At 38.1% G+C, this 20,411-nt stretch overlaps 1 protein-coding gene across 1 annotated transcript in view; it reads right to left on the reverse strand.

Annotated features, from left to right (window-relative positions):
* Positions 1 to 19,344, reverse strand: part of LOC137023732 (glutamate receptor ionotropic, kainate 2) — a 36,710-nt gene extending 17,366 nt beyond the window's left edge. The window contains exons 1-4 of the mRNA XM_067390780.1: positions 19,238 to 19,344; positions 12,704 to 12,885; positions 10,019 to 10,072; positions 9,334 to 9,507 (exon numbers count right to left, since the gene is read on the reverse strand). Of these exons, the coding sequence (XP_067246881.1) occupies positions 9,334 to 9,507; positions 10,019 to 10,072; positions 12,704 to 12,885; positions 19,238 to 19,268 (441 nt within the window). The 5' untranslated portion in view covers positions 19,269 to 19,344. The remainder of the gene's footprint in view (positions 1 to 9,333; positions 9,508 to 10,018; positions 10,073 to 12,703; positions 12,886 to 19,237) is intronic.
* Between the last annotated feature and the right edge of the window lie 1,067 nt (positions 19,345 to 20,411).

The following is a 20,411-nucleotide window of genomic DNA, read 5'->3' on the forward strand; positions in this document are numbered from 1 at the left end:
ATCGATCAAACGAACCCCTGAGAGAGTGAGAGAGTCTTAAAGAAACCACAGACAGACGTGTCCCTGCTGGAAAGGGCATCTGTGTTTGTCTTACAGGTAATAAAATGTGTTTCTCTCGCTTGCACACACACACACACACACACACACACACACACACACACACACACACACATATACACACACACACTCACTATATTCTTGGTGGCTGGGCAGAATTTCTACAAACTGTGAGTGTGTGTGCAAGTGTGAGTGAGTGAGTGAGTGAGTGTGTGTGTGTGTGTGTGTGAGTGAGTGAGTGAGTGTGTGAGTGAGTGAGTGAATGACTGAGTGTGTGAGTGAGTGAATGAGTGTGTGAGTGTGTGTGTGTGTGTGAGTGAGTGTGAGTGTGTGAGTGAGTGAGTGAGTGTGAGTGCGTGAGTGAGTGAATGAGTGTGTGAGTGAGTGAGTGAATGAGTGTGTGAGTGAATGAGTGTGTGAGTGAGTGAATGAGTGTGTGAGTGAGTGAGTGAATGAGTGTGTGAGTGAATGAGTGTGTGAGTGAGTGAGTGAGTGTGTGAGTGAGTGTGAGTGTGTGAGTGAGTGAGTGTGTGAGTGAGTGTGAGTGTGTGTGTGAGTGTGTGTGAGTGAGTGTGTGAGTGAGTGAGTGTGTGAGTGAGTGAGTGAGTGAGTGAGTGTGAGTGAGTGAGTGTGTGAGTGAGTGTGTGAGTGTGTGAGTGAATGAGTGTGTGAGTGAGTGAGTGAGTGTGTGAGTGAGTGAGTGTGAGTGAGTGAATGAGTGTGTGAGTGAGTGAGTGAATGAGTGTGTGAGTGAGTGAATGAGTGTGTGAGTGAGTGAGTGAATGAGTGTGTGAGTGAGTGAGTGTGAGTGAGTGAGTGAGTGAATGAGTGTGTGAGTGAGTGAGTGAGTGAATGAGTGTGTGTGTGAGTGAGTGAATGAGTGTGTGAGTGAGTGAGTGTGTGAGTGAGTGTGAGTGTGTGAGTGAGTGATTGAGTGTGAGTGAGTGAGTGAATGAGTGTGTGAGTGAGTGAGTGAGTGAATGAGTGTGTGTGAGTGAGTGAGTGAATGAGTGTGTGAGTGAGTGAGTGAATGAGTGTGTGAGTGAGTGAGTGAGTGTGAGTGAATGAGTGTGTGAGTGAGTGTGTGAGTGAGTGTGAGTGTGTGTGAGTGAGTGAGTGAATGAGTGTGTGAGTGAGTGAGTGAATGAGTGTGTGAGTGAGTGAGTGAGTGTGTGTGTGAGTGAGTGTGAGTGTGTGTGTGAGTGAGTGAGTGAATGAGTGTGTGAGTGAGTGAGTGAGTGAATGAGTGTGTGAGTGAGTGAGTGTGAGTGTGTGTGAGTGAATGAGTGTGTGAGTGAGTGTGTGTGTGAGTGAGTGAGTGAGTGAATGAGTGTGTGAGTGAGTGAGTGAATGAGTGTGTGTGTGAGTGAGTGAGTGTGTGTGTGAGTGAGTGTGAGTGTGTGTGAGTGAGTGAATGAGTGTGTGAGTGAGTGAGTGAATGAGTGTGTGAGTGAGTGAGTGTGTGAGTGAATGAGTGTGTGAGTGAGTGAGTGAGTGAATGAATGAGTGTGTGAGTGAGTGAGTGTGTGTGTGAGTGAGTGTGAGTGTGTGTGAGTGAGTGAGTGAATGAGTGTGTGAGTGAGTGAGTGAATGAGTGTGTGAGTGAGTGAGTGTGTGAGTGAGTGTGAGTGTGTGTGAGTGAATGATTGTGTGAGTGAGTGAGTGAGTGAATGAGTGTGTGAGTGAGTGAGTGTGTGAGTGAGTGAGTGTGTGAGTGAATGAGTGAGTGAGTGTGTGAGTGAGTGAGTGAATGAGTGTGTGAGTGAGTGTGTGAGTGAGTGTGAGTGAGTGAGTGAATGAGTGTGTGAGTGAATGCGTGAATGAGTGTGTGAATGAGTGTGTGAGTGAGTGTGTGAGTGAATGAGTGTGAGTGAGTGAGTGTGTGAGTGAGTGTGTGAGTGAGTGAGTGTGTGAGTGAGTGAGTGTGTGAGTGAGTGTGAGTGAGTGAATGAGTGTGTGAGTGAGTGTGTGAGTGAGTGTGAGTGAGTGTGTGAGTGTGAGTGAGTGAGTGAGTGAATGAGTGTGTGAGTGAATGAGTGAGTGTGTGAGTGAATGAGTGTGTGAGTGAGTAAGTGTGTGAGTGAATGAGTGAGTGAGTGAGTGAGTGAATGAGTGTGTGTGTGAGTGAGTGAGTGTGTGAGTGAGTGTGAGTGAGTGAGTGAATGAGTGTGTGAGTGTGAGTGAGTGAGTGAGTGAATGAGTGTGTGAGTGAATGAGTGTGTGAGTGAGTGAGTGAGTGTGTGAGTGAGTGAATGAGTGTGTGAGTGAATGAGTGTGTGTGTGAGTGAGTGAGTGTGTGAGTGAGTGAGTGTGAGTGAGTGTGTGTGTGAATGAGTGTGTGAGTGAGTGAGTGTGTGAGTGAGTGTGAGTGAGTGTGTGAGTGTGAGTGAGTGAGTGAGTGAGTGAATGAGTGTGTGAGTGAATGAGTGAGTGTGTGAGTGAATGAGTGTGTGAGTGAGTAAGTGTGTGAGTGAGTGTGAGTGAGTGAGTGAATGAGTGTGTGTGTGAGTGAGTGAGTGTGTGAGTGTGAGTGAGTGAGTGAATGAGTGTGTGAGTGTGAGTGAGTGAGTGAGTGAATGAGTGTGTGAGTGAATGAGTGTGTGAGTGAGTGAGTGAGTGTGTGAGTGAGTGAATGAGTGTGTGAGTGAGTGAGTGTGTGAGTGAGTGAGTGAGTGTGAGTGAGTGTGTGTGTGAGTGAGTGTGTGAGTGAGTGAGTGTGAGTGAGTGTGTGTGTGAATGAGTGTGTGTGTGAGTGAGTGAGTGTGTGAGTGAGTGAGTGTGAGTGAGTGTGTGTGTGAATGAGTGTGTGTGTGAGTGAGTGAGTGTGTGAGTGAGTGAGTGTGTGAGTGTGTGAGTGAGTGAATGAATGAGTGAATGAGTGTGTGAGTGAGTGAGTGTGTGAATGAGTGTGTGAGTGAGTGAGTGAGTGAGTGAGTGTGTGAATGAGTGTGTGAGTGAGTGAGTGTGAGTGTGTGAGTGAGTGAGTGTGAGTGTGTGAGTGAGTGAGTGAGTGTGTGAGTGAGTGAGTGAGTGAGTGAGTGAGTGTGTGAATGAGTGTGTGAGTGAGTGAGTGTGAGTGTGTGAGTGAGTGAGTGAATGAATGAGTGAATGAGTGTGTGAATGAGTGAATGAGTGTGTGAGTGAGTGAGTGTGAGTGTGTGAGTGAGTGAGTGTGAGTGTGTGAGTGAGTGAGTGTGAGTGTGTGAGTGAGTGAATGAGTGTGTGAGTGAGTGAGTGTGAGTGTGTGAGTGAGTGAGTGAATGAATGAGTGAATGAGTGTGTGAATGAGTGAATGAGTGTGTGAGTGAGTGAGTGTGTGAATGAGTGTGTGAGTGAGTGAGTGAATGAGTGTGTGAATGAGTGTGTGAGTGAGTGAGTGTGAGTGTGTGAGTGAGTGAGTGTGAGTGTGTGAGTGAGTGAGTGAGTGAGTGTGTGAGTGAGTGAGTGAGTGAGTGAGTGTGTGAATGAGTGTGTGAGTGAGTGAGTGTGAGTGTGTGAGTGAGTGAGTGAATGAATGAGTGAATGAGTGTGTGAATGAGTGAATGAGTGTGTGAGTGAGTGAGTGTGTGAATGAGTGTGTGAGTGAGTGAGTGTGAGTGTGTGAGTGAGTGAGTGTGAGTGTGTGAGTGAGTGAGTGTGAGTGTGTGAGTGAGTGAGTGAGTGAGTGAGTGTGTGAATGAGTGTGTGAGTGAGTGAGTGAGTGAGTGAGTGAATGAGTGAGTGTGTGAATGAGTGTGTGAGTGAGTGAGTGTGTGTGTGTGAGTGAGTGAGTGAGTGAATGAATGAGTGAATGAGTGTGTGAATGAGTGAATGAGTGTGTGAGTGAGTGAGTGTGTGAATGAGTGTGTGAGTGAGTGAGTGTGAGTGTGTGAGTGAGTGAGTGTGAGTGTGTGAGTGAGTGAGTGTGAGTGTGTGAGTGAGTGAGTGAGTGAGTGAGTGTGTGAATGAGTGTGTGAGTGAGTGAGTGTGTGTGTGAGTGAGTGAGTGATTGAGTGTGTGAGTGAGTGTGTGAGTGAGTGAGTGTGTGAGTGAGTGAGTGTGTGTGTGAGTGAGTGAGTGAATGAGTGTGTGAGTGAGTGTGTGAGTGAGTGAGTGTGTGAGTGAGTGAGTGAGTGAGTGAGTGTGTGAATGAGTGTGTGAGTGAGTGAGTGTGAGTGTGTGAGTGAGTGAGTGAATGAATGAGTGAATGAGTGTGTGAATGAGTGAATGAGTGTGTGAGTGAGTGAGTGTGTGAATGAGTGTGTGAGTGAGTGAGTGTGAGTGTGTGAGTGAGTGAGTGTGAGTGTGTGAGTGAGTGAGTGTGAGTGTGTGAGTGAGTGAGTGAGTGAGTGAGTGAGTGTGTGATTGAGTGTGTGTGAGTGAGTGAGTGAGTGAGTGAGTGTGTGAATGAGTGTGTGAGTGAGTGAGTGTGAGTGTGTGAGTGAGTGAGTGAATGAATGAGTGAATGAGTGTGTGAGTGAGTGACTGTGTGAATGAGTGTGTGAGTGAGTGAGTGAATGAGTGTGTGAGTGTGAGTGAGTGAGTGTGTGAGTGAGTGTGTGAGTGAGTGAGTGTGTGAGTGAGTGAGTGAGTGTGTGAGTGAGTGTGTGAGTGAGTGTGAGTGTGTGAGTATGTGAGTGTGTGAGTGAGTGTGTATGAGTGAATGAGTGTGTGAGTGAGTGAGTGAATGAGTGTGTGAGTGAGTGTGTGAGTGAGTGAGTGTGAGTGTGTGAGTATGTGAGTGTGTGAGTGAGTGAGTGTGTGAGTGAGTGAGTGAATGAGTGTGTGAGTGTGAGTGTGTGAGTGAGTGTGTGAGTGAGTGAATGAGTGTGTGAGTGAGTGAGTGTGTGAGTGAGTGAGTGAGTGTGAGTGTGTGAGTGTGTATGAGTGAATGAGTGTGTGAGTGAGTGAGTGAATGAGTGTGTGAGTGAGTGTGTGAGTGAGTGAGTGTGAGTGTGTGAGTATGTGAGTGTGTGAGTGAGTGAGTGTGTGAGTGAGTGAGTGAATGAGTGTGTGAGTGAGTGAGTGAGTGAATGAGTGTGTGAGTGTGAGTGTGTGAGTGTGTGTGTGAGTGAGTGAGTGTGTGAGTGAGTGAGTGAGTGTGAGTGTGTGAGTGTGTATGAGTGAATGAGTGTGTGAGTGAGTGAGTGAATGAGTGTGTGAGTGAGTGTGTGAGTGAGTGAGTGTGAGTGTGTGAGTATGTGAGTGTGTGAGTGAGTGAGTGTGTGAGTGAGTGAGTGAATGAGTGTGTGAGTGAGTGAGTGAGTGAATGAGTGTGTGAGTGTGAGTGTGTGAGTGTGTGTGTGAGTGAGTGAGTGTGTGAGTGTGTGAGTGTGAGTGTGTGAGTGAGTGTGAGTGAGTGTGTGAGTGAGTGAATGAGTGTGTGAGTGTGTGAGTGAGTGAGTGTGTGAGTGAGTGAGTGAATGAGTGTGTGAGTGAGTGAGTGAGTGAATGATTGTGTGAGTGTGAGTGAGTGAGTGTGTGTGTGAGTGAGTGAGTGTGTGTGTGAGTGAATGAGTGTGTGAGTGAGTGAGTGTGTGTGTGAGTGAGTGAGTGTGTGAGTGAGTGAGTGAATGAGTGTGTGAGTGAGTGAGTGAATGAGTGTGTGAGTGTGTGAGTGAGTGAGTGAATGAGTGTGTGAGTGAGTGAATGAGTGTGTGAGTGTGTGAGTGAGTGAGTGTGTGAGTGAGTGAGTGTGAGTGAGTGAGTGAGTGTGTGTGTGTGAGTGAATGAGTGAGTGTGTGTGTGTGTGAGTATGTGAGTGAATGAGTGTGTGTGTGAGTATGTGAGTGAGTGAGTGAGTGTGTGAGTGTGTGAGTGAGTGAGTGTGTGAGTGAGTGTGTGAGTGAGTGAGTGTGAGTGAGTGAGTGAGTGTGTGTGTGTGTGAGTGAGTGAGTGAGTGTGAGTGAGTGTGTGTGTGTGTGAGTATGTGAGTGAATGAGTGTGTGTGTGAGTATGTGAGTGAGTGAGTGAGTGTGTGAGTGAGTGAGTGTGAGTGAGTGAGTGTGTGTGTGTGTGAGTGAGTGAGTGAGTGTGTGTGTGTGTGAGTGAGTGAGTGAATGAGTGTGTGTGTGAGTATGTGAGTGAGTGAGTGAGTGTGTGTGTGTGTGAGTGAGTGAGTGAGTGTGTGTGTGTGTGAGTGAGTGAATGAGTGTGAGTGAATGAGTGCGTGAGTGTGTGTGTGAGTGAATGTGTGTGTGTGAGTGAGTGAGTGAGTGAGTGTGAGTGTGTGAGTGAGTGAGTGTGTGAGTGTGTGTGTGAATGAGTGTGTGTGTGAATGAGTGTGTGTGTGAGTGAATGAGTGAGTGAGTGTGAGTGTGTGAGTGAGTGAGTGTGTGAGTGTGTGTGTGAATGAGTGTGTGTGTGAATGAGTGTGTGTGTGAGTGAGTGAGTGAGTGTGTGTGTGTGTGAGTGAGTGAATGAGTGTGAGTGTGAGTGAATGAGTGCGTGAGTGTGTGTGTGAGTGAATGTGTGTGTGTGAGTGAGTGAGTGAGTGAGTGTGAGTGTGTGAGTGAGTGAGTGTGTGAGTGTGTGTGTGAATGAGTGTGTGTGTGAATGAGTGTGTGTGTGAGTGAGTGAGTGAGTGAGTGTGAGTGTGTGAGTGAGTGAGTGTGTGAGTGAGTGAGTGTGTGAGTGTGTGAGTGAATGAGTGTGTGTGTGAATGAGTGTGTGTGTGAGTGAATGAGTGAGTGAGTGTGAGTGTGTGAGTGAGTGAGTGTGTGAGTGTGTGTGTGAATGAGTGTGTGTGAGTGTGAGTGTGTGAGTGAGTGTGTGTGTGAATGAGTGTGTGTGTGAATGAGTGTGTGTGTGAATGAGTGTGTGTGTGAGTGAATGAGTGAGTGAATGAGTGTGTGAGTGAGTGAGTGAATGAGTGTGTGAGTGAGTGTGTGTGTGAGTGACTGTGTGTGTGTGTGAGTGAATGAGTGAGTGAGTGTGAGTGTGTGAGTGAGTGAGTGTGTGTGTGAATGAGTGTGTGTGTGAATGAGTGTGTGTGTGAATGAGTGTGTGTGTGAGTGTGTGAGTGAGTGTGTGTGTTTGTGTGTTTATGTTTTGTGATGATGTCCACGCAAAAAGGTTCTGTCAGATTTTACTGGTCTTGTGGGGACATCTGGAGAAATTTCAACTCAAAAGGAGACGAAAATATGTAAACACACACACACACACACACACACACACACACACACACACACACACACACACACACACACACACACACACACACACGTTTGTTTTTGTGAATTGTGGAGTCTTTCCATAGGCCGCAATGCATTTTATACTGTACAAACCGTACTTTCTATCCCCCTACCCTAAACCTAACCATCACAGGAAAACTTTATTTTCTCACAAAAACATAATTTAATATTTTTATTAATTAATTTACATTGTGGGGACCGGTGGCTGGTAATATAAACAATAAACTGGTATATATAAACAAACTCACAAACACACACACACACACACACACACACACACACACACGTCCCAATTAGTGTGAGAGATCCTTCAGGCTCACAAATAGATTGAGTGAATGACAATCTAAACACACACACTGTTATTAAGAGGATGCTGCTGCTCTCATTACTGGTCTTGTGGATAATGTGTGTGTGTGTGTGTGTGTGTGTGTGTGTGTGTGTGTGTGTGTGTTACTGAGCTAATGATGGCTTCCAGCTCAGACAGAAGAACTGGAGATGATTCTACAGTGTTGTGACATCTGCATGTGTGTGACATGTTAGAATCAGCCGTGTGTGTGTGTGTGCGCGCGTCGAGCTGATCTCTGACAGATGATGATGATGATGATGATGAGCTCTTCATCACTACAGTGTTTAATTATAACCAATCGCTCTCTGCAGCCATAAATCACAGCACACATTCTCCCAAATGGACTGAAATCGCTGTGGCGACCCTCGTCCCATCACAGCCCTCCTGCCGCACGCTAGCAACAGAGATTCACCACACGAGCAACCGTTTCCAAGGCAACCCCGCCTCACTGGCAGCAATGGTTGTCAAGATGATAGAGAGAGAGAGAGAGAGAGAGAGAGCAGGTGAAAGAGGAAATTCTCTCTCTTGAGTTTCAGTGAAACACACACCTAGTTTTAACTTAATAAAAATATTAAAATCAGTTTTAACTCATCAGCATATCTGATCAGGAATGCGTTTTCAAAAGTTGCCAGATTGTGTTTTTTCACTCGCCGGCAAACAGACGGAAGAGTGTCACCATAGCAACAGCAGAACACTCCAGCATCAGAACTGACATCATTTTACCCTGTGAAGCCCGACAGATGAAATAACAAACAGAGCCGTTTATTGAACATTTAGACAAAATATGAAAAAAAAAATTTTTTTGTAGAGTATCATATTTGATACATCAGGTTTCATGGCTCATATAGAGAGTTAAGTATGTAGTATGATAAGTTTTGATCATTTGGAAATGTGTGTATGAAATATAATACAGCAGGCTTTATAGGGTTAACACATCATTATAGATTAATCATCTGATCTCACATCAGTTATTTCATCTCTTTGTTTTTAAACGATAGCAACAAACCGCAAGTGAACTACAGCCGCACACACTGAACTCATCCTGAAGGATAAGTAATAGCCCTCCTGCTAATGAATTCCATTATCCGTCCGTCTGATTACATCTGAAGAGCAGCTTTACTCATGCAAATGAGGCCAGACGAACATTTCTCCGAGAGAAAGTCATAAACATCCGTAATTCTAATGAAGCGCTTCATCAGCTCACGTCTCCAGCCTCAGATCGGTTATTTATTATTTAGCCGAGTCCTTTATCTTCTGATATTAATAATAGTTCAGCCGGCGAGATGATTTAGTGCAGATTTGAGTCGGGTTTGAGAGCAGATTCCTCCGGGAGATTCGCTTAATATCCGAACGACTCTGGGCTTTTCCAGCTCGGAAGAAACGTTTAACATCCCAAACGCAATAAACTTCTCTGAATCACTGATTGATTTTATGTGAAACTGCTGACACACACACACACACACACTCTCACACACACACACACTCAGGTTTAGCAGCTTGTGGTTTCTGACTCTTTAAACTGTGTTTCTTGAGCCGTCGTCTGTTTGTTCAAGGCTTCTCAGAACCAATCAAACACTTCACACTAGAGACACACACACACACACACACACACACACACACACTCTGAGTCTGTCTGAGAAAGCAGAACAGAACGAAAGCAAGAAGTAAGCACAAAGACGCATAAAGATCTTTCAAACGGGAAGCATCACTCTCTCTTCAGGATTCACACACACACAGCAGTGTAATGAACACACACACCGTCATGAATCCGTCCAGCAGGCCCGAGTCGGGTTTGGGCGGCGCCTGCAGTCGCTCCATAGACCATTTCTCAATGATGGACGACACCTGCGGACTCTCCGTGTTCAGGATGCGGAAACCGGTCATGTTCACTCCGCTGAACCGATACGGCTCCATATCCAGAGCAAACAGATCCTGCGGAAACACACTTATAATCAACATCTGTTTAACTAAAACTGTGAAAACATTTGTGCTAAAGCTGAAATACAATAACATAATATTATATCCATATAAACCTCACAGGAGCACAGAGTAAGAGCGTGTGTTCAGAGTTCAGACAGACGGTCAGTGAATCAAAGCTTCATGAGTCACACAGGACGAATCAGGCGGATCTGAGACTCTTTTTCTTTGAACGGATCAAAACTCCAGAGGGCTTCTGACGGCAGCCGAATCTGAGATGGGTTCAAAGTTCCTCTTTCAAAACTCTCCAGCAAAGACTTGAGTGCTTTTAGACTCCATCAGATTCTTATCGATGCGCCGTGACTCACAAAAACAAGAATTACATCTACGATTTTAACATGAATCAAAATGACACCAGGTCACCTGAAAATGGAGCTTTAAGTCAGATTCTGAAATAAAAGATTCAATATTCTCCTCTGTGAACAATGTGTGTGTGTGTGTGTGTGTGTGTGTGTGTGTGTCTCACCAGAGTTGTAAAGATGTAATGATAGTATTCAGTCACCATTCCCATTGAAAGAGCCTGCGGAAAAATAAAAAAAATTAAATAATAAAAACATGAATGGTTCATATTTCACCAAATACAAAAGAAAATAAAACAAAAAATAACATTTTACAGATTTTTATGAGATTATTTTCCTGAGAATCAAGCACCACAAACTTTGAGATTTTTTATAACTCTCATTTTTCCCAGTAAGGATTCTCTTTATATTCTCATAACTGCAATATAATTGTAATTTAAATTACCATAAATTAAATTTAGCACAACAAATACTATGATCTCTAAAAATACGTTTCTCACATTACTGTAGAGATTCACCCACATATAAACCCAGCTAACAAAATATGTTCAAAGAATATTTTGCTAACGTTTTTATTAAGTTATGGAAACGTTATTTCTGAATTTTTTTCTGAATGTTCAAAACAACCATTTTTAAATGTTTTTAAAACATTTCTTGGTTATACAAATGTTAACGTTGCATTTTATCATTCTTCAAACATTATGGGAACGTTACTTTTGAATGTTCTCTGAACATTCTGAAACAAGTAGAAACATTTAAAAAACGTTATACGAGCGCACAAGTATGATGTTTATATAATGTTTTTGTTCTAACGTTTTGAGAACATTATTAAAGATCAGATAACATTGAAGGAACGTTCTATTAACGTTACTAGACAAATGTTTGTTCATAACATTGAGAGAACCTTGCCAGAACGTTCTGAGAACATTATTAAAAATCAGATAACATTGAAGGAACGTTCTATTAACGTTACTAGACAAATGTTTGTTCATAACGTTGAGATAACCTTGCCAGAACGTTTTGAGAACATTATTAAAGATCAGATAACATTGAAGGAACGTTCTATTAACGTTACTAGACAAATGTTTGTTCATAACGTTGAGAGAACCTTGCTAGAACGTTTTGAGAACATTATTAAAGATCAGATAACATTGAAGGAACGTTCTATTAACGTTACTAGACAAATGTTTGTTCATAACATTGAGAGAACCTTGCTAGAACGTTTTGAGAACATTATTAAAGATCAGATAACATTGAAGGAACGTTCTATTAACGTTACTAGACAAATGTTTGTTCATAACATTGAGAGAACCTTGCTAGAACGTTTTGAGAACATTATTAAAGATCAGATAACATTGAAGGAACGTTCTATTAACGTTACTAGACAAATGTTTGTTCATAACATTGAGAGAACCTTGCTAGAACGTTTTGAGAACATTATTAAAGATCAGATAACATTGAAGGAACGTTCTATTAACGTTACTAGACAAATGTTTGTTCATAACATTGAGAGAACCTTGCCAGAACGTTTTGAGAACATTATTAAAGGCCAGATAACTTTGAACGAACGTTCCATTAATGTTACTAGACAAATGTTTGTTCATAACATTGAGAGAACCTTGCCAGAACGTTTTGAGAACATTATTAAAGATCAGATAACATTGAAGGAACATTCTATTAACGTTACTAGACAAATGTTTGTTCATAACGTTGAGATAACCTTGCCAGAACATTCTGAGAACATTATTAAAGGCCAGATAACTTTGAACGAACGTTCTATTAATGTTACTAGACAAATGTTTGTTCATAACATTGAGAAAACCTTGCCAGAACGTTTTGAGAACATTATTAAAGATCAGATAACATTGAAGGAACATTCTATTAACGTTACTAGACAAATGTTTGTTCATAACGTTGAGATAACCTTGACAGAACGTTTTGAGAACATTATTAAAGATCAGATAACATTGAAGGAACGTTCTATTAACGTTACTAGACAAATGTATGTTCATAACATTGAGAGAACATTGCCAGAACGTTTTGAGAACATTATTAAAGATCAGATAACATTGAAGGAACGTTCTATTAACGTTACTGGAAGAACGTTTGTTCATAACATTGAGAGAACCTTGCCAGAACGTTTTGAGAACATTATTAAAGATCAGATAACATTAAAGGAACGTTCTATTAAAGTTACTGGAAGAACGATTGTTCGTAACGTTGAGATAACCTTGCCAGAACGTTCCCTGTTCACTGGGAAGGTTTATAACTGGAATCAGATCAGAGAACACAAAAGGCTGAGCAGATGATCGGCTCCTCAGAAAGACCTCCATCAGTGCGCAGCGTTTTTAATAAGTGAGAGACGCTTCATCAGCGCTGCATCTTTAATCAGAGATCTTAAAGCCCTGCGGCCAAAACGCCTCGTTTAATTACATTCCCATTTTGGTTTGAGGCTTTTGTAATAATGTCACACTAATAGAATTTCTAACACTGAGATTTAACATGTGAAATATGATTGGAGGAGACGAACAATCATCGTTCATACTGAAGACGTGAATTAAACGGCTCTAAAAATGAGAAGAATGATCCAGGCTGAAAGAATCCCCTTACATCGAGAAGTTTCTGGCTGTATTACTGTAACGAGAATCTAACGAGGAACAACACTGAGAATAATGAGAATTACAAACAAATTCAAAAAGTAAAACATCTGGTTACAGAGAGGGAAATGAGCTTAACTGTCATCAAAATGATGCTGTCATAACAAAAAATTGGTGGAATTTTCAATTTTCCGAGCAGAACTTATCAGAAACGTCTCAGCAGTCGTCTGCAGGCGGGATGAAACGGACGGTCACCTGTTTGAGTATCCATGCGGCCATCTCGTGACTGCAGTCAAAGATAACGTGGAACTCCTTGGCTTTCTTCATCTCTTTGAGCAGCGGTTTGGCGTCCTTGGTGTCTGCGGCGAGCTGTCGGATCTTCAGGCGGATGTTGTATCTGGATGGAGCTTTAATGAGCTCCTGCAGGCGGATGAGACCTGCGGGGACACGACAGCAGAATGCTGACAGAGCACTACAACAGATCGATATCTGACAGCATGTCCCACAAACACACAATGCACACAAAAAAGCGCCTCTGCACCACAGAACAATCTAGAGATTTACACTTTACTTCACCGCTGGCTATCAGACGTGCTGTGGATTAGTGCAGAAAGTTTATTAAAGAGAAAGGCATGTTATTTAACAAAACGTATGTTTATTTAAGGGAAATGCATGTTGATTTAAGAGAAATTCATGTTATTTAAGAAACATGCATGTTTATTTAAGGGAAATGCATGTCGATTTCAGAAACATGCATGTTTATTTAAGGGAAATGCATGTTGATTTCAGAAACATACGTGTTTATTTAAGAGAAATGCATGTCTATTTAAGAGAAATGCATGTTTATTTAAGAGAAATTCATGTTATTTAAGAAACATTCATGTTTATTTAAGAGAAATGCATCTTGATTTCAGAAACATGCATGTTTATTTAAGGGAAATGCATGTTGATTTCAGAAACATGCGTGTTTATTTAAGAGAAATGCATGTCTATTTAAAAGAAATTCATGTTATTTAAGAAACATGCATGTTTATTTAGGAGAAATTCACGTTTATTTAAGAGAAATTCATGTTATTTAAGAAACATGCATGTTTATTTAGGAGAAATTCACGTTTATTTAAGAGAAATTCATGTTATTTAAGAAACATGCATGTTTATTTAAGAGAAATGCACGTTGATTTAAGAGAAATGCATGTTTATTTAAGAGAAATTCATGTTATTTAAGAAACATGCTTGTTTATTTAAGGGAAATGCATCTTGATTTCAGAAACATGCATGTTTATTTAAGGGAAATGCATGTCTATATAAGAGAAATGCATGTCTATTTAAAAGAAATTCATGTTTATTTAAGAGAAATTCACATTTATTTAAGAGAAATTCATGTTATTTAAGAAACAAGCATGTTTATTTAAGGGAAATGCATCTTGATTTAAGAGAAATGCATGTTATTTAAGAAACATGCATGTCTATTTAAAAGAAATTCATGTTTATTTAAGAGAAATTCACATTTATTTAAGAGAAATTCATGTTATTTAAGAAACAAGCATGTTTATTTAAGGGAAATGCATCTTGATTTAAGAGAAATGCATGTTATTTAAGAAACATGCATGTTTATTAAAGAGAAATTCATGTTATTTAAGAGAAATGCATGTTTATTTAAGAGAAATTCATGTTATTTAAGAAGCATGCATGTTTATTAAAGAGAAATTCATGTTATTTAAGAGAAATGCATGTTTATTTAAGAGAAATTCATGTTATTTAAGAAGCATGCATGTTTATTTAAGAGAAATTCATGTTATTTAAGAAACATGCATGTTTATTTAAGAGAAATTCATGTTATTTAAGAAACATGCATGTTTATGTAGGAGAAATTCACGTTTATTTAAGAGAAATTTATGTTATTTAAGAAACATGCTTGTTTATTTAAGAGAAATTCATGTTATTTAAGAAACATGCATGGTTATTTAAGGGAAATGCATCTTGATTTAAGAGAAATGCATGTTTATGTAAGAGAAATTCATGTTATTTAAGAAACATGCATGTTTATTAAAGAGAAATTCATGTTATTTAAGAGAAATGCATGTTTATTTAAGAGAAATTCATGTTATTTAAGAAACATGCATGTTTATTAAAGAGAAATTCATGTTATTTAAGAGAAATGCATGTTTATTTAAGAGAAATTCATGATATTTAAGAAGCATGCATGTTTATTAAAGAGAAATTCATGTTATTTAAGAAACATGCATGTTTATGTAGGAGAAATTCACGTTTATTTAAGAGAAATTTATGTTATTTAAGAAACATGCGTGTTTATTTAAGAGAAATTCATGTTATTTAAGAAACATGCATGTTTATTTAAGGGAAATGCATGTTTATTTAAGAGAATGCATGTTTATTTAAGAGAAATTCATGTTATTTAAGAAACATGCATGTTTATTTAAGAGAAATTCATGTTATTTAAGAAACATGCATGTTTATTTAAGAGAAATTCATGTTATTTAAGAAACATGCATGTTTATTTAAGGGAAATGCATGTTTATTTAAGAGAATGCATGTTTATTTAAGAGAAATTCATGTTATTTAAGAAACATGCATGTTTATTTAAGATAAATTCATGTTATTTAAGAAACATGCATGTTTATTTAAGAGAAATTCATGTTATTTAAGAAACATGCATGTTTATTTAAGGGAAATGCATCTTGATTTAAGAGAAATGCATGTTTATGTAACAGAAATTCATGTTATTTAAGAAACATGCATGTTTATTAAAGAGAAATTCATGTTATTTAAGAGAAATGCATGTTATTTAAGAAGCATGCATGTTTATTAAAGAGAAATTCATGTTATTTAAGAGAAATGCATGTTTATTTAAGAGAAATTCATGTTATTTAAGAAGCATGCATGTTTATTAAAGAGAAATTCATGTTATTTAAGAGAAATGCATGTTTATTTAAGAGAAATTCATGTTATTTAAGAGAAATTTATGTTATTTAAGAAACATGCATGTTTATGTAGGAGAAATTCACGTTTATTTAAGAGAAATTCATGTTATTTAAGAGAAATTCATGTTATTTAAGAAGCATGCATGTTTATTAAAGAGAAATTCATGTTATTTAAGAGAAATGCATGTTTATTTAAGAGAAATGCATGTTTATTTAAGAGAAATTCATGTTATTTAAGAAGCATGCATGTTTATTAAAAAGAAATTCATGTTATTTAAGAGAAATGCATGTTTATTTAAGAGAAATTCATGTTATTTAAGAGAAATTTATGTTATTTAAGAAACATGCATGTTTATGTAGGAGAAATTCACGTTTATTTAAGAGAAATTCATGTTATTTAAGAAACATGCATGTTTATTTAAGAGAAAAACGCATGTTATTTAATAAAACACATGTTTATTTAAGAGAAACACATCTTATTTAAGAGAAATGCATGATATTTAAGAGATCAAATCACGGAAAATGGATCTGACAAAAAAAAGTTTGATGTGTCCTGACCAGCCTGGTTATGACATCACCGCGAGCTCATTAACATGTGACCGCCCACATCATACACACTAAAATAACATGATGAGACACAATCTTTGAGATGGTTCAACTAGAGCTGTGAATGAACGAGACACTGAGGAAACAGGCGGAAGAGAATCTCACCTACTCGTTCAGGCGAGACGAGACGAGTGTGTGTAGGAGTGTTCAGGTCAGATGTGTGTGTGTGTGTGTGTGTGTGTAAAAGAGAGACAGACAGCTCGTCTGATGTAGGTGTGTGTGATGATTGATGCTGTGTGGGTGAATCTCACCAAAACATCTCAATCTCACATTTCACCATCAAATATAAAGAAAAAAATGTGAAATTATATTTTGCATAAATAAAATAAAGCTTTTTTGCATTGTGACATTATTTTTGTGAAAAATAAGCACATTTAAACATTTTAACAAATTTTATCAGCTGCAATTGTCTTCACAGTCTGTCAAACATAAACGGTCCTGAATCTCACACACACACACACACACACACACACACACACACACACACACACACACACACACACACACACTCCACTGCAAAGTAAAATTTGTCACGATCAGTGTGTGTGTGTGTGTGCGTGTGTGTGTGTGTGTGTGTGTGTGTGTGTGTGTGTGTGTGTGTTTCTTGGGCAGGTATAAAGTGATCTGATCACATGTGTGGACATGATGTCGCTCCGCTGGGACTCGTCTCATTGCAGCAGAGCATCCTGGGATACTCAGAGGGAGGGGCTGCGCAGAGGCTTCATGTGACCTTAACAACGGGTAACTAATGGTCGCCTGGCAACTGCCTCCTTTACTACTCTAGGTGAGATTGAGGACATTAGCAGAAGATGCAGTAAAAAATAATAGATCAAGCCTTCAGAACACACACACACACACACACACACACACACACGCACACACACGCACACACACACACATTAAATACTGCATAAATTGGGGGAAAATTAGTTTTTTTTCTAATATTTGTATTATTTTATATAGAAATAAATGGTTTTAGAGGAGAATATTCTTTAGCACAATGAAATGCCCTCAAATTACAAAGTATTAAAGAAAAAACATTATTGAATTAAAATACAGAACATCCATTGAAAGAACACGTTTTGTTCACTGATGACCGCGACCCCTGACGTGAAGCAGCACATCACACAGAACACAGCGTCTAAACCTCCACAGGCCTGCAGAAACACAGAGATGCTGCTCAGCCCACGCCGCGTGTATTTCTGAGCACGAGCGGCGTCTCCGCACACAAGAACAGGCTAATCTCCTTTCACACATCGAGCTCTCGCGCGGAGCGACCGCAGACGGCTGCCAGTGTTTTCTAAAAATACGTGTTTGATGTGGACGCCTCGGGGTCACTAATAAACACTGAATCGAGTCTGAATCCCAGCGTCACGGTGGCCGGTGCTCATGTTTACACACGCCGGGGCCCGTTTGATTTGCCAACAGCGGGAGCCGCGGCTGAATGCGTAATTAAAACAAATGATTCCAGCTCCCGGTTTGATTCAATTTGCGTGATTACAGGCAAAACGCTTGGAGAACGTAATAAAATTCTTTCTATTAATTAGAAAAGACTAATGACTGAAACGGCGCGGTGTGATTCATGAGGCGTTTGGCGCGAGTGAGTGATATCTGTAGCGCCGCTGATACGACTGTAAGCAAATGAACGGATCGCTTATAATCATGAATGCTATTCTTCTCAAATAAATCGAACAACACCTGCTCTATTTTTAAGGTTCTCTAGACTTGGTTTAATCAGTCTAATGAATTATTCACTGGTGCACATTATGCTAATTTTCTATAAGCATAAAACACCCAGATGACCTACTAGGTAGCTGATAAATGGACTTCTGTTTTCTTTTTATTTATTTAACATGGAGATTTTAGGTTAAAATTAACATATATGCATACGCGAAAATGTGTATTTTAGGTCCTGTAATATTTGTAATATTTTTGTCCTCAAAAGTAATTTTAAAAAGTCTTCCTGAGTGATAAATATATATTTTAAAAAGATTAAATAATCCAAATAATTTACAGTAAGCTGTATTAAAAATTTTTAGAAGAAATATAAACAAAAACATATTAAATAAGGGAAAATGTGTATTTTAGGTCATGTATTTTATTTTTGTCCTCAATAATAATTTAAAAAGTATAAATAATCTAAATAATATACACAAAACTATTTATATTTTTTATTTTTTTCACCAAGTGTTTAAACTCTTTATTTTTATTTACTAATTATTATATATATTTTTATTTACAAATATTTATATTTTTGATTTTCATTTATAAATTCTTTAACTTTTTTTATTTGTATTTTTTTGTCCTCAATAGTAATTTTAAACAGCCTTCCTGAGTGACAAATATATTTTTAAAAAGGTATAAATAATATATATATATATACACTAAGCTGAATTAAAAATATTTAGAAGAAATGAAAATTAAAAATGTGTATTTTAGGTCCTGTGATATTTAGAATATTTTTGTCCAAAATAATAATTTTAAACATTTTCAGAGTGACAACATTTTTTATTTTTATTTTTTTTAAAGTAGAAATAATCCAAATAATATACACAAAACTATTTGTGTATAATATATTTATTTTATAAATATATTATACAATATATATATATATATATATATATATATATATATATATATATATATATGTATATTTCAAATGTTTAAACTTTTGATTTTTATTTACAATATTTTACATTCTTAATTTTTATTTATAAATTCTTGAACTTTTTTATTTGTCATTTTTTTGTCCTCAATAGTGATATTAAACAGCCTTCCTGAGTGACAAATATGTATTTTAAAAGTTTATATATATATATATATATATATATATATATATATATATATATATATATATATATATATATATATATATGTGGTGTGTGTGTTAAATATATATGCTAAATATAAAAGTTATATAACCTAATAAAATATATAACTAAATATTTGCATTATATATATATATATATATATATATATATATATATATATATATATATATATATATATATATCAAAATTACCCAAATGATTTACACTCAGCTGGATTAAAAATATTTAGAAGAAATAAAAATATAAAAAAACAATAAAAAGCATATGTATTTCTGGACGAATCCAGAATATCATACTGTGTACCGTTTCACGAACTATTATTAAAAAGCAGTATGCAGCACACTGATGTAGTATTCCCTAGTTTCCCAGTGGGCTCATCGGCGGAGAATGTGATTGGTTGATGTACTCACCGGTGCTGTCGTCGTACACCACCGTGACCATCCTCCACCTGAAGAAGTGCACGAGGTCCAGTATGGCCCGGCTGAGCGAGGAGAAGTCCGGATACAGACTGACATAATACGAGTCTCTGTTATCCGACACCTGATGCTTCCAGCGGGTCTGAATGTGAGGGACGCCCAGAGCGTTGGAGATCGACTGCACCGCATTGGCTGACGAGCTGTGGGAGGGGCCGAAGATCGCTGCCACGCCCAGGGAGAGCTGCTCGCAGGCTAGTGATTGGACAGCAGAAAAGAACACAGGACCAATCAAACGCTGCTCGCCAGAAAATATATTTACATTCTTGGTTGTTTTTTATAATTATTAACATTTTTCATTATTATTTACAAATATTTACATGATTTGATTATTATTTACATTTTGTGTTGTATTTACAAATATTTGCCTTTTTTGTTTTGTTTTTTAACAAATATTTCCATTCTTGATTATTTACAAGTATTTACATTTTTATTTACAAATATTTAAATTTGTACAAATATTTTCATTCTTGATCAATATTTACAAATATTTACTTTTTAAACAAATATTTCCATTATTTATAAATATTTATGTTTTATTTACAGATATTTACATTCTAATTTACATTCTTGGATATTATTTGCAAATATTTACATTTTATTTACAAATGTTTACATTCTTGATGATTATTTATAAATATTTACATTTTTATTTTAATTTACAAATATTCTTAATAATAACTTTTTTATTTTATTGATTTTTATTTTCAAATATGTACATTCTTATGTAGTGGTTTCAGTAAATACATCATTTTTAGGCTTTATTTTGAAAAGTGTGTATTTTATTTTATGTATTTTATATTGTTTACTGACATTTAATGTGTTTCATTATCCAGGTGAATTTGTAGTACCAGAACTTTCTTTAAATTTGGGTCTGTTTCTCACACAAAGCGATCATATAATTCTGAGGTGATTTTTTTGCTCTTTTTAGAGTTTGACAGTATAAATCAGCATCTACTCATGTTGTGTTTGGGTTTGGTGAGTAAATGATGACAGAATTTATTCCAACATACTGTCTGAACAGACACAGAAAAGAGACGCTTCTCCCTCTCTTTCCATTGTATTTTTTGGTAAAAACACAGTTTCCACAGCAGTCGAGGTCACTAATGCA

This window comes from Chanodichthys erythropterus, chromosome 8 (assembly GCF_024489055.1).
Source record: "Chanodichthys erythropterus isolate Z2021 chromosome 8, ASM2448905v1, whole genome shotgun sequence".
In the NCBI taxonomy this organism is placed as follows: Eukaryota; Metazoa; Chordata; class Actinopteri; order Cypriniformes; family Xenocyprididae; genus Chanodichthys; species Chanodichthys erythropterus.